Source organism: Chiroxiphia lanceolata, chromosome 13 (genome assembly GCF_009829145.1).
Source record: "Chiroxiphia lanceolata isolate bChiLan1 chromosome 13, bChiLan1.pri, whole genome shotgun sequence".
Lineage (NCBI taxonomy): Eukaryota > Metazoa > Chordata > Aves > Passeriformes > Pipridae > Chiroxiphia > Chiroxiphia lanceolata.
The window spans coordinates 47,602-66,892 of NC_045649.1; the positions used below are offsets into that span (position 1 = coordinate 47,602).

Below are 19,291 nucleotides of genomic sequence, written 5' to 3' on the forward strand. Positions count from 1 at the left end.
AGGCAACAGAATCACATGTTGAGGGTTTGCAATGAAGTAACCCTATGAGACCTACCAACATGGGGCCAGACCTGTTCTTCAGTTGTTCCAGTGCCACAGTACACACAAAAAAATTTCCCTAAACCATAACCTGCCATTGTATAAAAATTACCATCCTAAAAAAATAATCTGATCAGCTTTATCGGGATTATGTATAAGGACAAAAGGAATTGTTGTCTTCTGATAGTAACAGAAAGGACACTTGTATGTAAGTGTCCTGATCAGGGCAAGGTAAGGATTTTTTACTGTTGAGTTGCTCCAGTGCTGTTGTGGAAGAGAATCTTCACAGGGTATTATTTATAGTGTACCTGTTTCCTCAAGGAAGGGGAGGTTTAGATACTTCTGATTCCAACACCTTCATCTGACTCACACTGTGTCTTCAACTGCATAAATATTAACTGAGAAATTACTAAATATTGCCAGGCACTGGCAGATTTTGCCCAGTACAGGGGCTTCCCATTCTTACATTAATGCATGCTTTGCCTCTCAAGAACACATTCCACATAATTTTATCATCTGTCTGACCATTCATCCGTCAGTCCCTCCTCTCACAACATCTCTGAACGCAGCAGCCAGCATCGCATGAATTTATCAGATGTGTGGGTATGTCAGAGATAAAAGAGTTAAACAGTTTGTCAAAACTGGCATCTGAGAAAAGGAAAGAAACCTGTTGCTCCTACACAGAAGAAGCAATTCTGTGTATTCTACATGACAGTCTTCCAAACTGTGAAGCAGGTGACTTTTCAGCCTACCCTTTACACACTTCCCAACACCTGCTTCCTTTGCATAAGAATTCACTTTAGCTCAGCTCTTTCCTCTCTTCTGCCCTATGTCCCTGCAGCTTTGCTCCACTGTTCCATTATCTTCTCCCTCTCCCTCTTAAGTGACCTCTTACACCTATCAAGTTACAAGCCCACTTCAGCCACAGAGGAAGAAAAATTGTACATTAGTTGTATAGTTTTGAGACCACTGCAGAGCAGAGCAGCCTAGGAAATGCCTAAGTGTCAGCCCACAGCCAAAACCCAAGCCACAGTATTACTAAGCGTATCTCGGGTATAAAAGTTTAGTCTAGATTTTCTTACCCTGTGGCAAAAAAATACTTGTAAGAAAGAATGATCCACAAATGCTACTTGAACCAGCTTGTTCACAGAAATATTTAACACCGGTAATCTGCAGTGATTTGATCCTTTTTTATAGCATCTGACCATAACTAAGTGATACTAAACCAGAGCTGAAGTCCAAACGGAATACAATCTGAAACAAGAAGGGTATTATTATGTTCAGCCTCAACAGCAACCAAATGAAAAAATATTACACCTCATGCTGAATAAAGGAAATAAAACACAGAGACATTTTGAAGAACACTGTTTTAGAACAACCAAGAAGGGATAGAAAAATCTCAAAAACAGTCGCTATTTCAGCGATGCAGATCATGTTTCTGTTCACTCTCATCAGCTGCAGACACATAATTTATATAAACATTGATCTGAGTCTGAAGGACACTATTTCCTTTGTGCCAGTATGATGGGTTATTAAAGCACTTGGCTGCAGGGCTCAGGGACATTGATCAGCAATGACAGCTCTTATAGTTGCTCTGTAGCATGAAGACAGACAGCACAGAAATGAACTGTCTTATTAAATATACATGGACTAAAATAGTTTATCTAATTTTTTCCATCATGAGAAGGGGATATTTCTGTAGCACCGTGACTATTAAGTGCTTTATTATAAGACTGTATTTAGAAAAAAAAAGCAACCCCATTTCTACCTTATTACATGGAGTTGTGTCAATTGTACCTGATGTGTACCTTACACAGAATGCTACTATCAAAAATATTTAGTGGGGATGCTGAAACAGGATAATATGTTCATATCAAGATGTTTTGCACTGAAATGAAATGAATTTAAAAGGAGCTGATTTGGTGGGCGGGGGTGTGCTAGGTATTCAGTGAGAGAGACCTGTCTTGCCTGCTCAGAGAATTACAAACACTCAGTGAAAGGATTGCTTTCCTCAGTTCATTTCCGAATATCAGATCTAGAACCTGCTCATCAGCCTTGCTCCAGTTCTTGTCTATGAGATGCCAATTCCAGTGAGTGACAGGCAGGTTACTTTTTGTCACACTGGCTGGGTACATGTTAGCTGAGCACATCCAGTACAGGATTTAGCAATAGGTGGATTCACAATGCTGGCCCTCACACAGACCTGCGGAGGGGCTAGGTGGACTGTACTCATGCTCAAACGGGAAGGATAAAGTAACAGCAGCACGGTGATTTATACTTTGAAGATGATTAAAAACAAATGTGTAGAAAAATCCCATTTGCACAGTTTCTGAACACCTTCAATCCATAGCCTTGTAGTTACTGCTTTTGAATTTTCTGGGTTTAATGGCTGTAATTATTGGTCAAGTTAATATTCAATCGTCTTATATTCTGCAAGATGTTTAAAATTTTGTATTGCTCATGGCAATATAAACTGTCTTTATGATATTGCAGCTGATGTAATTTATCCCAGAGACAGACATGGAGGCTAAGACTCCCTTAAGGACACTGCAGTGCTTACACAGAAAATACTCAGATATTAATGCAGGATGATACTGTCACTTTTGGAGTGGTTACCAAACCCATTTACAGAAAACATCTGAGAAGTCTGCAAAAACACATTTTTGGGACATGGGAAAGCATAATTCAGGACAATCCAGTTATTAAGCCCAAACTCTATTCTGCCCTAGAAGCAAAGCTTTAACAAGGACAACGGTCTTTTTTTACGTCAGGAAACAGCTTGAAAATACACAAGCACTTATAGAAATCATATCTAGATGTAAAAATATTAACACCACACTTTTTTAATGTCAACTTCTTATAGTACCAGAATGCAGTTCTTGCACCCAGATGACCTTCGTTCTGTCTTGTGATGATATTGACCACAATATTGCAGCACTTTAGTGCATGTGGTGTCGGATAAAATTGAATTTTAAGCTTCATGCTGACTAAACAACTTTGTTAACCCCGGTGTAAAACCGTGCAGAGTAAGGAGCTGGAGTGTGAGTAAGGGTGTTCAGCATGGGGTTAACATGCACATTCTGTGAGAACACTGCTGATTTTCAACACTATGACTGCCATCTCTTTCTGAAATGGCTCAGACTTTGACAGGGCAGTGCTATTAGATCTGCAGAATTCAAGTGCTATCTTAGCTTCCTGAAAATCTTTCTTTTGACAGAATTTACAAGCAAACTGACAGGCCTGCAAGAGCTATAAAATGCAACCACACCACTCACAGGTGTGGCATTAACCAAAACACCTGCAGAGGGACTGCCAGAGGAGAAGAGGAGCAGTTAAATACTCCCTTCCCGATAGAAATCTAACTACCAACAATCAAGCCTCAACTGCTATTTAGTTATTACAAGGTTGGCCCAAATGGGCAAACCATCTAAATGCAGATCCTTTGGGGCAGAATTCAGTTGCCTAAGTGCCTAACACCAGAATGACTCCTGAGCTGCCTCAGGGTGTTCAATCTGACCTCCACCCACCACTCTAGAAGGGTGTTGCCTCCTTCAAATCCTGTGTCATACCTACCAGGCTTGTAGAGATGTGTTAGATAGCACTGGGCAGCTAAAACAGCACTAGGAAAAAGCTGGGGGGCAGAGAGGTGTTGTTTTGTTGTTTATTCATATCCCCTTCTTATCTAACTCCACACCAAGTGAAGGGAATTGCACTGTAGTGTGCAGTGCTTAACCACTACATCTGCCCCAATTGTTTGGTAACCTCTGGTTCCCTACAGAGTTCTATGTCATTTCTTTGCAACACTGTCATGGCTTCTAACAGAGGTTAAGAAAAAGCAGAAAGCAGCACAGCTCCCCACAAATCACATAAGGAATCATCCCATTCATCAGCTGGCCATGGAGAGAATCTTTACTTACTTTTGATACTTTCTTCTTCGATCCATCAGTACTTTCTGCTTCTTCATGTTCCTTAACACCTTGGGTAAGATTTGTGTAATTGACCAACTTGCCAAGGAGAGATGACACTTTTGGTCGTATATCAAGTTCTTCCTGTGGAAAAAGACAACTACTCAACTTCTGCAGTTCACAGCATTTATGAAGAGACACTGGGGTCCCACCTTCCTTGGAATGCCTGAGGCTACCAGGGAACACGCCAGGAAAATCATCCAGGGAATGACAGACTACTTTGTTGTGCCTGAACCACTGATTAGAGGATTTAATTTTCTGAAAGGATGGCAACTCTGACAGCAAAAGGTCTATATCAAAAGGTCTGCACTGCATCCTTCTCCTTAGGTGCTAAAAAGCATAATTACAGCAATAAAGAAGTCTGAGCCTTGGCACTGTAAGAAAATGAATGTGTACCTTGCACGTATCTCTAATGTCAACTGACATCAACAGACATACCTTTAAAAAGGTCAAGTTGCCAAACAAAGCAGAGGGATCAAATCAAGGGGAAAAAGGAACCAGAACAAAATCATTCCCTTCCCCTTTCTCTTTGAAATTAAAATCTCTTACATGTCTGCACAGTAAGAAACACATGGTAAAGAGAAACAACTTTCCAAACAGGAAAAACTGATTGAGACAAACTTTGCTGCCTGCAGTTTTATCATATGTTTATGTATCACCATGGACAGTTTCTGGCAGGTTTGTTATGTTATGTGCTTTGCACTTGATGCAGAAACTGATGCCAAATGGGATCATCCCTAAGGGGATGCCCTGAGCCAAGCACCTCTTTTCTTACTTCTTCCTCTGATCTGATCTGCAGTAGTTCACATCTTTAAAAACCTGGTTACAATTCCTCACAGAAAGAGGTTAAGACAGTATGTGTCTCCTGTTCAGTCAGCTGAGCAGCATGGCCTTTAGGATGCTCCTCCCACTATTTAGTCCCACAGAAGAGCCTGCAAACTTGGTGTGGTCCTGTGCTATCGCTTATGGCAAAGGCAGGCACGTGAGTAGCAGCAGCCTGCCTCAAGTACCCAACTCTCCACAACCTACAAGTGAGTTTATCCTGATCACAGATTTACTGTGTCTTGGAATGAGGAGATACTACAGCTGGGAACGTGCCTCAAAGTCTTTTAGCTCAAGTACACTGTCTGCAGACATGGTGGCAGCCTTTCCATGGTGTACTCCTGTGCAGCAGCAGGTTGGTTCTACTTACCCAAGCTCTTTCCCACACTGCTAGACTGTGCAGGTACCAACCCGTCAGGGTGCAGAGCCAGCTCAGGCTGCCCCACACCAAGCTCCCAGAATGGGAAACACGGGGCACGTATAACCAATGCTGCTGTGAAGCTGTAACTCAGAAGCCCAGCTGGAAAGCCACACAAAGTCCCTCTGCACCAGTTCCCAGCACCTGAGCTTCTGAAAACATTTTTGAGAAACTAGGTCTTAGTGTGCTGCAACACACTGGCATTTAATGCAGTGCCAGTGAGGTGGGGACGTGGAGGGTTCTGCTGGGCTTGGTGTGGCTCCAACTGGCCTCTGGTGTGAGCGCCTGGTCCTCCTTCTTTCCACATGGAAACAGTCACTTCTCTCTGCCCCACAATCCAAACTGATCGGAATATCTGAGCTTTTTCATCACACAGGGTATCCCTGCCTGCCGATACCTCAGACAAGAGACACACATCCACAAAAAAAAGCACGTGAGAGAGAAAGATGTGCTTAATCCCTCCCATTTTGGAAGATCACAAATCATATTAGGAGTATAAAAACCAGTTAGAAATTACCTCAAACAAGGCCAGATTTCTGTCATAGTAATCACCTCCCTTGCCCGCTTCTGCACTGTTCAGGAAAGGACTGTTTTCTTTATGGTTGCCATGACCTGCAAAGAAAAAAAGACACAGGTTTTGAATAAGCAGAGAAAGACAGACTTTGTAACCTTGACAAATCCATAGGGAATAAACTTGTTTAGTCAATTGCATTTGTTTATTTTAGTATCTAAAGTTATGCAAAGTTAGCACTATCAGAGGTGTTACTTTAACGGTAGAATTATTTCTATTTCTTCTCCTGTATCTCATTAAAATAGAATAAACAGTCACCTCAAAACAAAATTTACAAGTAGGGTCACAGCTACAAGGCTTTATGTGCCTTTATTATCTAATGCTCACTTCTATAACTATTTCTTACATAGAATAGTGACAAGTGATAAGACAGTTCTCATGCACTTAGAAATCATTATTAACGCGAAGAACAACTTTTGAGCCGTTATGTCCAAACTGATTAGGTAGATTTAGTAAGACTGAACACTTCAAAGACTAGATTCTGTTAGTACAATACAAGTAGACAGATACCAAAGCACTCCCTCCCTTGTTTTTTATTATTGTTTGTTTTTTATTATGCTCACTAATCCCAGATATTAAACACACTCATCATGCCTTTACCCTTACTGTGTTTTGAACATTTAGACTGCGCATTCTTCAGATTCCTCTTAAAGTTAAAACCTAACATCAAGTACAGCAAAAGCAGAGCATTCACATACACAATGAACAATGTTAAAAAAGCGATAACATGGAAGATCAGTAGAGCTTTCTGTAACAAGTAGTAACTTTAAAAAAACCAAACAAACAAGGGCACTATAGCTTAAAATAGCCTTTGGAGAGAAAAAAAAAAAAGAGATTAAATTGATTTCCATCTTCAGAAGTTCTCAGACCTATGTCTCCCACTACACTCTGCTTAACAAACAAAAATTCTTTTCTTCTGCCTGTACCTCTTCACTCCCTACTCTTTCAGCCAATACAAATGAAAGATTTCCAAGAGCATCTCCTTAAGAAAGGATCAATCCAAGGAATACTTTTTTTTCTATTGACAAAAGAAGTAACCACTAAAGAAATTAAAAATGAAAGAAAAAATTATTATTCCAAATGAAAATACTGCAAGTTAAAGAAGTATTGTACACTGAACACACCAAAAGCAAGACATTAAACAGCTGGATTTCTTTGCACATATTTTTAATTATTAAGGTAATTAATTCAGCAATACTACAATAAATTATTTTAATATAATTGAAGTGAAAATATCTGTGCCCTCTGAAATCTGAATCAACTTGCAATATGAACTTAACAGGCAAACAGAAGAGTCCTCCCCTACACACAGGGATCAGCACACACCGCACTGTTACAAAAGTAATTGTTATAAGCCAAAAAATTATGAGAACATTCAGTACTATTCTTACTGAGGGGAAGGGATGCATGGAAAGCAGCACAATTTGCTGGAAATTGCTGACCGTGCTTTGAACCAAACTGCTGGAAAAACAATATTCACAAAAAACAGAGGGATTTTCAAGCTTCTGGAAGTAAACAGCTGATCAAAAATATAGGCAGAGAGCAGTCTGCTGTGTTTACATGCCTATTGCCTTTCTCACAGCTCTGACACAACTAACCTCAAAATGTTAATTAGCAGCTGCCTTGAAAAAGTGGGCTCAGCTTATTTGCTGATCCCACCTACATGTGAGAAATGCTCACTTTGCTGTACATTATAAAATTTTTTACTAGAAAAACATCAGTAAGCTTAACCATACAGCATCAAAATCAAATGTTTATCAACTTCAGCAAAGGTAAAAATCTGCAAAAACTCCCTGCTTGCTGTATTTGTTAAGTCTACACTGGCAGCAGGACTACAGCAGATCAATTTTGTTGCGGTGCTCTAAGCTGTGCTACAGTCCCGCCTTCTTGTTGTGGTTAAAGTACATTTGTGATTTTTGCTGAGGAAATGGAGTTATCTGCCATATACATTTTACTCATTAAATTGGACACTAATGATGGTGCAAATGATGACAACAGCAACAGAAATAGCCTACTTGATTCTTCAAGACTGGTCTGTACAGTATCTTCTCACCATTACACTTTACCAAACACAGTAGGGTCATGAGCAACTTTGATTTGTTTCTTCATTGCTCATATACTATGTAGGAAATCCTATATACTATATAGGATCCTGTATACTCGCTCTGGTGACTGAATGTTTGAAATATCAGACTGATTTTTTTTTTTAATCACAGTGATTTTTAAATCAATTCTTTGCTGTCCTAGTTTTCCTTGTTATTCCATCAGGAACCTTATCTTACTATTGTCTCAAGTCAATATAATGGGCATTCCCTTACTTGTAATGCTTACAGAAATTCTCACCCTTTTGATGTATAAAATCACACTGTTGCCAAGACAACTCATACTTTCGGTCTCAGATACAGTATGACAACCGTTTCGCTCTTTCAAAATGCCAAGTCTCTCATTACCATCATCATCTCTCATTACCTATTCTTATTTAAGAAAGAACACTTCATGCCATCTCCCCGAGTCTGACAAAGATCAGTGACTTAAGATGAATCTTCAACTTAATTGATATTATTTTTCAGATGCAATTTCATTTTATCAGCAGTGAATTTTTCACAATTGGTCTCTTCAGAAACTCTCTCAAAGAGCTTCCATCTTCTCTCTTATTCTCAATTTGTATGTTCAAGCATCACCATTAGATTTTCCTTCCAAATTTGACCCCTTGGTGTGCTTGCTTTATACACCTTCCTGCACACAGGAAGCCCAAACAAAGCAAACTGCAATAGAAACATTAGTAGAACTAGTGACTGGAAATAGAGTATTGGTTTTGCAGTTGCTAGGGCACATCTTCCTCTGGATGATAGAGAAATACAACTGGTTTTTTACCACATTCACAGCGCTAGCTCCATTATCCTGTAATAACATACAGATTATGAATTACTGCAGACAATGCAAAAATAAAAGGGGCCTTTCCTACTAATCTAATGAAGTGCCACATTAAAGCCCCTCTCAAACACTGTACACTTTCAACAGGAAGTGAAGGAGCGTAAATTTATATGCAAGTTCTTTACAATGACACCCTAGTTTCACTTCACCACTAAGCAGAACTGGGTGCTGCAGAGATGTGTGCTGATTCAAGAAGGGTGCTACATTGCTAAGTTAAATACAGCTAATTAAATGACAGACAGAAATCACCTTCACCACACTTGCATGTTCAATGCAATTTCTACTTTTCAGACATGTTCTAAATTAAAGTGTTCATCTTGCTTTCTCTCTTTCCATATTCTGTTTCCATTTCACAAGTAAAACCTATAGCAGATGACTACTTCCTCCAGAAGAATCACAAATGTACTTTGACAAAACAGAACAGAACAGACTGCAGCACAATATATAAACTGCACTGCAATAAAAGCTTTGTCTGATATATTCTGTCTGCTAATAAGCAATACCAGCAGCTTCCAACAGACTTACTTGCACGGGAGGAACTTGTTATCTCCATCAGTTTTGGAAGAGAGCGGATGTGACCTCGGAAAGCTACTCTGGGGAATTCTTGCCCCAGCTTCACACGAGGGCAGTTTACATTCTGAAGCACGAAGTCTCCTGGGTAAGCACCATCCTCTGACATGCATACAGTTTTCCACATTCTTAGTTATCAAGTCTTTGGTCTTGGTCAGTAGCTATGTGGTGTTAGTTTTCATCACGCAAGATTGTTTTGCAAGGGACATTTCTTAAAGAGGGAGCTATATACTCTGCAATAGAGAACAATTGATTTGCCTTAGTGCCTAATTAATCTCAAATTTGAGGTAGGCAAACTTTATTCCAAGTAGGCTAATGTTTCCTCTTCACTTGTTTCAGTGCTTCTCAGTCTTCATTATCTTTCAATAATTAAGGCATTTTATTTCTGAATGCTACCAGTTCTCTTCCAAACCAAATAATTCTACTTGCAGCCACCACTACAACTATACAGTTTGTCTAAACATCTCCAGCATAGTTCCCTGAACATTTTAGAGCTCCCCTACTCAGATATGGACTCGGATCTATAGAACAAGTTCCTCATCATATGGATAACCTGAGTTCCTTAAAACATTAAAGATGGTTCATGAACAAAACCCACAAACTCTAAGTGTGCGTACTCCCAGACATACAAACACAAGCTCAGAAGACAGAATAAAAGCAGTAAATGGATGTCCAAACTTTTGGCTAACTTTTATCTCATTGCTGAGAAAAAACACTGTGGCTAAATCTGTAGCAGATATTTATTTGACTGATTGGTTTTATTTTGTTCTTCTCCAAAAGGTTAATGTTGTCTTTACTTAAAAAAAATGAAAAGAAAAAGATTAAGAACACAGAGGACAGTATCCATGTTACTGTTTTCCTTCTAGGAGAGGATTAGGAGAGACAGACATAGTTTCACTGCTTGAGCATGCTGAATGCAAGTCTTTTGTGCGAGCCATTGTATTTTCTTCAGTAACTGAGGGATGAAAACTAGAATTTAGAAAGTATTACAAACAAAACACATATATGAAATTAACTAAAGAACAGATCAGTGAGGATAAATGAAAGCTGAACAATTAGGCATAGTGAGATTATTGTAAAGAGCAGGAAGGTTCACAGCGATAAGGTGTACTCAGCCAGACTACTAAAATAACCATCCCTGTGAGAAAGTGGCAAGAGCAGTTGCATGGCTTGACCTGTCAAGGTTTTATTCTCCTCTACTGTCAGCTTCTGAACTCCCTTAGAGAAGGGACCCTCACCACTCCCCTACTTCATCATGTTCAGGTAATAAGTGGAAATTAGTGCATCCTGAAACAACTGCAGACTTTTCCACATGGACACGACTAAGTCAGAGATGCTCACCTACTGCTTATGGAAGCTTTATCCACCCGGCAAATTAAGGCGTGCTGAAGGCACAGATAGTTTGACCAGCTTCAGTCTGGCCAGCAGAGATAACACAGGAAGTGAAACAGTAATGCCAGTTAAGCTACAATAAGGCTTAAAATACTAAAGAAGAAAAATTCTGAAGAGGGCTGAACTTTGATAACAAACTTTTGCCACTTTGCTTCTACAGGCAATCTGAGCTACTTAAATGCCAGTTGGCAGAGGCACACACACGATGCTCACAGTATCTCAGGTGGAACAGCCTCAGACAGGAAAGCTGGACAAAGCTCTAGATACGGCTGTGACCTGTGATGATGGCATGCAGGGCTGCCATAATCCTCCCTACATGAAAAGTCAAGAGTTACATCTTAAGTGACGGGCTAAATTTCTTCAAATAATTTTACTGCAAATCAGAGCACAAGTCAGAGCGGGAACTGAAATGCTCAGCTTGACAAAGAAACCTGTTGGTTTACTTACCTCTATAACTGATAGATATTTCCTAGAAAACCCAGCTCAAAGGACAGCTCAAAACGCCTCCCCTCAATATAATTTAATTTCTGGAACAGCCTGAGAGTTAATATCTCACTTTTAATTGTACTGTGCATGTACAGACTCCTTTATGTATACCACAGTAAAAAATATTGTAATGAAACAGCCTGTCTAGCAGCTAACACCACTTTTTGCTGTTATTCAGACACTATTTCACAAGTATCACTGGCTACAAAGCCTGTGATAGTTGAGGACACAAACCGAGCCATTTTCATGCCCATGGAACATCATTTAATCTGACTACTTCTTTAGTTAAAAAAACGCATTCATACTTTTAATATTCCTTTTACAAGTAACACTGGAATCTAAGATTAGAAATCAGAGTTGATATCCAAGTAGTTGCTGTGCATTTCCTTTAACCTAATTTCAGCTATCTAAACAGCAGGCAGTTATAAACAAGTAGTCACACAGGCTCACTTTTCACTCAGAAAGAGATGGCCCAATTAACTGATCCCTGGAGTGCCTCCTGTGCACCTTGGCATGCTGCAAATTACCTCTAAAGAGAACCTAACTTAAATAAAAGCCTAATTTATGGGTGGTTTAAGGTATGCAAAATTTATCCCACTTTGGAAAGAAAGTTAGTTCTGTTCTGATTTATTTATGCATTTCCAGATTTTCATGTGCACATTTCTTCACAACTGGCAATTAAGCCAGAATTTATTTTGATTTTTTGACCACAAAGCCAAAATAGGTTTGCTACACTGAACTGTTCTCACAAGACCTAGGATCAAATGCATACACCCACGGTAGGTATTCTACAGGGGAAAAAAAAGTTAAAGAAACAACGGGATTCCTCCAAACAGAAATTATTGCATAACTAGGTAATTTTATTAGTCACAACATTATTTTTGAGGACATTTGCTCACAGCCTTATGGATGAAGTTTTTATATTAAAAGCTGTCCATGTCCATTTTTATTACACTTCGGGGTTTTGGTTTGTTTTTAAAACAGTTCTTGAGAAAGCCCTTCCCAGATGTCAATAAGGATAATGCTTTCCCAAGCACTTGTGCTGTTCCTCCCAAAGGCTGGGTGATGTTCAGAGCATTCTGCTTGTCACCCACTGAGTATCGCTGAGGAAAAGAAAAACCTCAACACCTTTCTTGGCCTTTGCCAGCAGTTCAAGGACCCTGGTACCTCCACATTTCAGGAGCCAAGCATTCAAGAGTACTGTTGAAGTATATCAAGAGACTGACATATCAGGATAATCTAAAAAACATGTAGATGACAATTTGATTTCAAATACATTCCAGATCTCCTTATATTCTTTAATTATGTGGTTCCTCACATGTGGCTGGACTAAACAGAACTCCTCAGAACTGTTATGGAACCTTCTTCTTGGTTCATTTGGGAGACTGCAACAAATAAGTCTATGTACAATCATGTCTTTGCAGATATCATTATCTTTAAATTTCCTGAACAGCCATCGGATATGGCTTCTTCTCTTAAATTACTCACTTTCAACAACTTAGCAGAATTCCTAATCCAATGTCAGCAGCAGTCCAAAGCAGAGATTTTCTTTTAAATAATAATAAAAAAGAGAGACTATTAGAAATATTTGCTTCTACATGAATAGCACACAACTAGTCAGAAACATGAAGCATTTCTAAAACAAAACTTCTGATTACAAACTTGCGGCAGCAGAACATGCAGCTGACAGCATGGATCGGACAATGAGAAATACTTATTTTCCCTTTAGCTACAAAGTAGTCAGTATTATCCAAAGCACTTTTTTCATGCAAAACCAGAAAGTCATGATTTAACTTTCATGTTTTTCAATACTGAAACCAAAAATTTCTTTATTTTGCAAGTAGCAAGACAGTGACAGTGACATTCCAAGCTCAGAAAAAAAGTTCTCAAAATGTTTTGATAACTCCACTAAGTTCTTGGGTTGGAGGTAGGCTATTTTAGGTGTGGGGGGTTTGTATTAGGAGTATTATATTTACATCAGAAATAGAAGCAACAGGAAATAAATAGCATTGCATCTAGATAGATAAAACTCATTCACACTACAAACGAGTCATTGGTAATGAAATAACCCTCAATGCCAGTTCACCTTCAGCTACCAGGTCTTTTTCACTTAAGGTGGCAGAAAGCAGGCACTATAAAATCCCAGCTGACCCAGTATTTTATGAAAATAAAGGTCAAAGTCACACTAGATAACAACGCATGCAACAATAAGGCTATATGAGAGGAAAGCCCAGCAGAACGAAAGGACAGATCTATCCTAACAAAAGGATAGCTTTTAGGCAGCAAAGAGATCCTCTGTACTTGAAACACAGGCTCGAACTCAGTTACACTGACAACACTGACCGCTCACATGCCTGATCCAGACACACACTTCCATCAGGAACTGCAGCTTAGAGACCAAACTATTGACATTCATGGGTATATTAAGAATACATGGTGTTCATTCATTATTATAACATTATTATATTATGTAATAACATTATTTGTTTGACTGTCAAATTGACACTGTCAATATAGTTTTGTGTCTACTGATTTTTACCCAACTAGCAAAGGTGTGATTCTTAAGATTCATTACGCACTACACAGCAGATACCATGTACATATTTATAATCAGCAACAGCTATGGCATCTACAAAAGTGACACAAACAAAGTGCAATTTTACCAAAAAATAAATTACGAAGATGCATTACTGATAACATATTCATTCCACTGAAACAGTTCAGAGTTCAAAAGACTGCATTTGCCTGTATTCTGCATGAAAGAAACAGCAAAAGCTTTCCCAGACAACAACCTATGCAACAGTTAGGCTGCACCAGACCACAAAATTAAGTGTACAATTAAGCACAGATCTTGGATTTATCGCTAGATAAACATGTGAAATTGCTATCAGACTTCTACTGTACTTTACAGAACTAGATTAGAGAATATCTTCACCAATCAAGTTAACTGATCCTACACAACTTGATGGATTTAACAACTCAATAACCTTGTGTTTCAAAAAGTGCACTGATTTTATTCTTCGGTTAAGTTACACTGATAGTTTCAGAACAACTGTCCTAGAAGCCCTACAATTCTTTGTAGGTACTAATATCAACACAAAGTACTTACCCTTTAGCAATAGCTCTTTGCCATTTTCAGTAATTTGGTTTACCATTATTCTTCTTCCTGCTCTTAGCACATGCTTTAGTAAATGCCTTCCCCGTGGAGTCCTGAGGATTGGACAAGTTTAATAATATTCTATTCCCAAAAGAACTTTCTTCTACCTGCTCTGACAAAGTGCTGGCTGCAATGTTGAACTGGACTTCCAGGACACAAGAGTTTCTTACAGAAAGCTAAGCCGACACTGATATAATCCTGGTACTATAATCCTTTCAACACCGAGAAAACATACAAATGTCAGGATCTTACTCAAAATGCTATTTGTCACATCCAGGTCCAGCCACATTTAAGAGGCACACTGCCAGCTGTTTGCACACTTACTCAGAAAAGTGTGCCACAAAACTGCTGCTTGCTCAGCGTGGAATCAGACAGCATTTTAAGCCTGCTAATGCCACGAAAAGTATAGCTCTGTGACGTTAGCCCTGCAGGCATTTCAGCTTTCAAGTGAAAACAGTGATCTATTTCTTTCCATCTTCAATATGTTATAATATGGTTACCCATTAACGGACCAACCATATACAAGATTACAAAAAAAAGCATCAGTACAATGAAATGAGAGGTTTACAGAAGATACACAAGTAAATACTAACTTGATGATTGTAAGCAGTTCATAATTACCAGAACCCCCATCATTCTGCCCATTCACAAGGAAGTCCTCTAGATACCAGCACACACCACACTGAGACTTATCTACATGATACAGTAGGTACAGTCACCAAGAATGCCTGTGTAATTAAATATGTCAAATCACTTTTGAGAAATTGGATTTAGGAACTCACATCACTTAGGAGCTTTCAAAATATAACTTGTCATTGCCAGTTGAAAAAAACCCACTATAAAAAACAACCTTTGTACTTCACTGTAATCCACTTCAGAGGTTCTTTCATGTGGAATGACTCCAAATCATTTCTCACAACTATCCTCCCCGGAACTCCATCCTTTCACATGCATGAAGGCACCTCAGATACAGAATACCTTGTATCAAAATACAAGGAACGGCATTCTAGCACTTTCCCTGCCTCAGGAAAAGCCTCTTGCTGTAAAATGTTCTCACTTTCTCTGAGAGACAGTAACATACAGCTATTAGACCAGCATGCAGATTCCCTCAATATTCAATCCAAGTTCACCTTTCTCTCCGATATCAAATACAGAAAATTGTTTTCAGTCCTACAGGTGTTCAGCTGACCATGGCTACACAGTACAAAAGATGAGAGAACAAAACAAAACAAAAAAGAGTCAACTCCCCCCCCCCCCCCCAACACACACCACAATTTTGGACATACCTGCTCCCTCTTTCAGCTCAACATGGCCCAAAGAAACAATTGTACAGGCACAAACCATGGAGTGAGAGAAAGCAGGTGGGAACAGTGACCACTAAAAAGTCAATACTGCCACCAGCTCAAAAAGCTTCCTACAGGAAACAAGTGGAAAGAGAGAAGGTATAAGCTAGAGTGTAAATATCTCCAAACATGCAAAAAATAACAGAAAAAAGGAGGTTTAATTACTTTCAACATTTCAATGGATGTACATTCTATGCATTACATCATGTACAATGTACATTAACTGACAGCTACTATCCACTTTTGGAAGACAGTAGAAAGACATTGGTAACCGGTTACAGCTTATTTTGAAGCCCTGAATGTTCTATTAATTTTCAGTTAGCTCATACAGAAAGTGCTGAACATCAGATATTTCTTACATTTGAGAAGTACTGTGTTCCATGTGAAAACAAAGTTCATGAGAGACTTTTTGCAACTAAGGGAAGGGGGAGGAGGGTGTTGTAAGGAAAAAAAAAAAGACAGTTAATTCTGTATATGGTCCAAGGTTGAGATCCAAGGATGACCCAGTGTGAAGTACTGCAAACAGCCAAAACTCACTGTAACTCTGGCCATAATACTTACAGAAAGTACAAGTCAGCAAGAGACTTCTCCAAGGAAAGGGAGTCACTCCTTTCCAGTGAACATTTTAGAGAGGAGAGAGCACTCTGACATTGAACATGATAAGCAACAAACCACTGTCCTTCTAAAATCCATACATTCTAACATACATTTATAAAGAGCCCACAGGTCTTCCAAAATAGCACAATATGTTTCACATAGTACAACACACAGCACAGACCAAGACAAATTCAGATATCTGGAAAACCCACAGTTGCTTTTATCATCATTTTACAAAAAGTTCATCCATTTGCAAGAGCATCAAAGTAAAGTCAGTACAGCACATTAACTCACAGAAACTTTTCAAAGAACAATGGGCAACATTAAGTCACTTTTCTGCTCCAGTCAGAAATTAAGCGGATGCAATAGAATCTAAGTCTAAAGAAACTCAGGGACATACAATGGTGAGTTTACTCCTGATAAATATATGCTTCTACCACAAAGTCCACAATACAGTATCTTAACAGGGCAAAAGCCAAATATTGCAATTAAATCACTCTGTGTGTTGCCTTCAGTTAGAGCTTTAAAGCTCCTTGCATGTATGCTAAAACGCATCTTAATACCACGCAGATAATCATCCTCCTGTCTGGTTACATAATATTGGGATCTACCAAACACAGCTCAGTTATACCTCCTTTCATGTTTGGCTACCACGTCCCAGAAATTAATCCCCGACATTGCCACCACATTTTCCAGAACACAGAGACACATCAAAAGGGAATGGTTGGTGTCTGCCTAGGCAAAGAAGTCAAGATGCAAGTTCCATGTGGGAACTGAAGCAAGGGTTGGTTTGTGGTGCTCTTTATAACACCTGTGCCCTGGAGATCATGCGCTAAGTACAGGGCGAAGAACACAAATAGGAATCAAGGGAAAGGAAGGGATCCTGTTATGGGGAGATGGACAAGTAGTATTACTGCCGAACACTTCATATGGTAAAAATCACAGACTGGACAGTTAAAACCTTAGCAGAACAAAGCCAAAAACATTCAGGAGTTGTAGGTTCTAAAATCAAACCTGCAAGACTACTAAAGAACTTCTGCCTTTGTCCTTTGCATCAGCTCTGGACACAGACATATACTATAGCAAGTAGGAGTAAAAGTAAAGTCAATTATGCTACTCAGAAGTGGATGAGGAGGACAAAGCTCCTGACTGCAAAGATAGAAGGCAGAGGAGAAACAGTAATGTGCTGTCCTCTGTCAGAGACAGCAGCAGCTATGCTGTCTTCTTGAATTACTTCTAGTCCTGACTCGGATCTGGCCTCCGACATGGAAATCCAGAGGTGGACTTTGCACACAGTAACTAAGCTCACAGATGCTCGGCTTGCAAGCAGAGACAAGGTCATAAAACAAAGTAGTATTGCTATAGATAATTTTATGGAGAACAATTATACTCCAGGGCATAAAATCTGTGTTTTACTGCAGCAATCAGCAATTTAAAGTATGCAAGAGCAAGTCTGAACAAGTTTGCCCTCCTTAGGAGTTACTCTAAGTCAGCAAACAGGCAGCTTCTAATGGCACACCATAAAAACCCTTTTTTCCCTTTGACATGGAAGTGAAAGTCAGAAGTTTGGATGGTCTAATCTGCTTCACGATAAAGGGGGAAATGTAGTGACTGAATGATGTTCTAAATCCCTCAGATAAACACCAGAAATTGCTAGCTACTGGTAGGAGATGAAAATGAAGGCTGGTAATTAGACTGTAGGGGAAAAAAACCACATACAGTTTTGTTTAGGCATAATTAGCTTGAACCTATACATAGTACAGCATGCCTCTGCCCTAAACACAGCTCTGCGTTATTGCTCCTCTCCCAGGATCTTGTTATACAATCTCTGCTACAGTTCCCTTCAAGCCACTCTGCAACGTCAGCTTACAGCTTTGATTCTCATTTTCAAAGTAATCAATGGTTCGCATCCTAATTATATTATAGACTACATGTCAATCAATGAAAGAGTTGGGCTTCTAGGACAATGCAGGTCACTCGGGTGGAATGGGGAGAAGGGAGCAAATTAAGCATTCTGGATTCAAGGGGATGGACCTGTGGGCCAAATATCCATGTGACATTAGGCAAACTCAGAATCTGAACACCTTTGGAAATGCTACTACCCCATTCCTTATGCAAATAAGTTTCCCGGCTTCCTGTAGCAGCACTGTGACACCAACACAAAGGTGGGATGATGACCATCCCTTCACTAGAACCAGCCATTTCCTCCCTCACCCCTTGCCCTGCTGCCCAGCCCAGCCTGGCACTGGTCTCTCATCTTCTGCTCAGCAAAATGCCATCTCATTTACATTTCTGACAAGTGTAGGCTGCCTCCAATCAGCAAAGCAAAACTGTCAAGTTATCAAACTTCCCCATTCATCCATAAGATAATTGAGTCAAAAGCTCTTTTGGGACAATTAGCGCTTTATTTCACATGTCAAACTTCACATCTCTGTCCTACAGAGCACAAAGAAGATCAAAAGATGATTAAGAAAGAATTCCACCAAGCACCTTCAATAGCAACAAAATTTTTGAAAAAATGTTTTCCCAGAGCTGTTCTGACCTATACCTCTGCTGCTCAGACATGAATTATGACTGCTGGAAAGTAAACAGCCTTCTTTTCCAGGCCAAACCTAGCACCTACCACAAAACCTAAAGCCCTATTACATGGCCTGTTGGGAAAAAATGCTACTTCATTAACTCCAGGAACTTCTTTTTACAGTTCAGAAGTGAATTTGAGACTTGTGAAACAATGTTTAAAATAAAAACCAGTGGGGACAACTAGGCAGTCAACAGGCTACAAAATAACCTCCAGATACAGTATTTATACATATATATATATATATATATATATATATATATATATATGCAGTTACAGTATAAAAAATGCTGTCATATCCAAAAGCCGGACAGGTTTACCCTACATGCATTGTAAGACATGTATTTTTTGTGGCCATGTAGACTTACATTTAAAACCAGACATATTAATTGTCAAGTACTTGATTCTGTGAAAAGACT

At 39.3% G+C, this 19,291-nt stretch overlaps 1 protein-coding gene across 6 annotated transcripts in view; it reads right to left on the reverse strand.

Annotated features, from left to right (window-relative positions):
* The window catches only part of SLC12A4 (solute carrier family 12 member 4), a 48,185-nt gene that overhangs the window by 20,807 nt on the left and 8,087 nt on the right, over positions 1–19,291 (reverse strand). For 2 of the 6 annotated variants that reach the window (XM_032701495.1, XM_032701498.1), the window contains exons 2-3: positions 5,762–5,856; positions 3,957–4,088 (exon numbers count right to left, since the gene is read on the reverse strand). In XM_032701495.1, the coding sequence (XP_032557386.1) occupies positions 3,957–4,088; positions 5,762–5,856 (227 nt within the window). Of the gene's footprint in view, positions 1–3,956; positions 4,089–5,761; positions 5,857–9,274; positions 9,514–14,306; positions 14,408–15,640; positions 15,734–19,291 lie in introns of those variants that run through there. The other 4 variants (XM_032701500.1, XM_032701499.1, XM_032701496.1 and 1 more) reach the window with 4 other exon arrangements.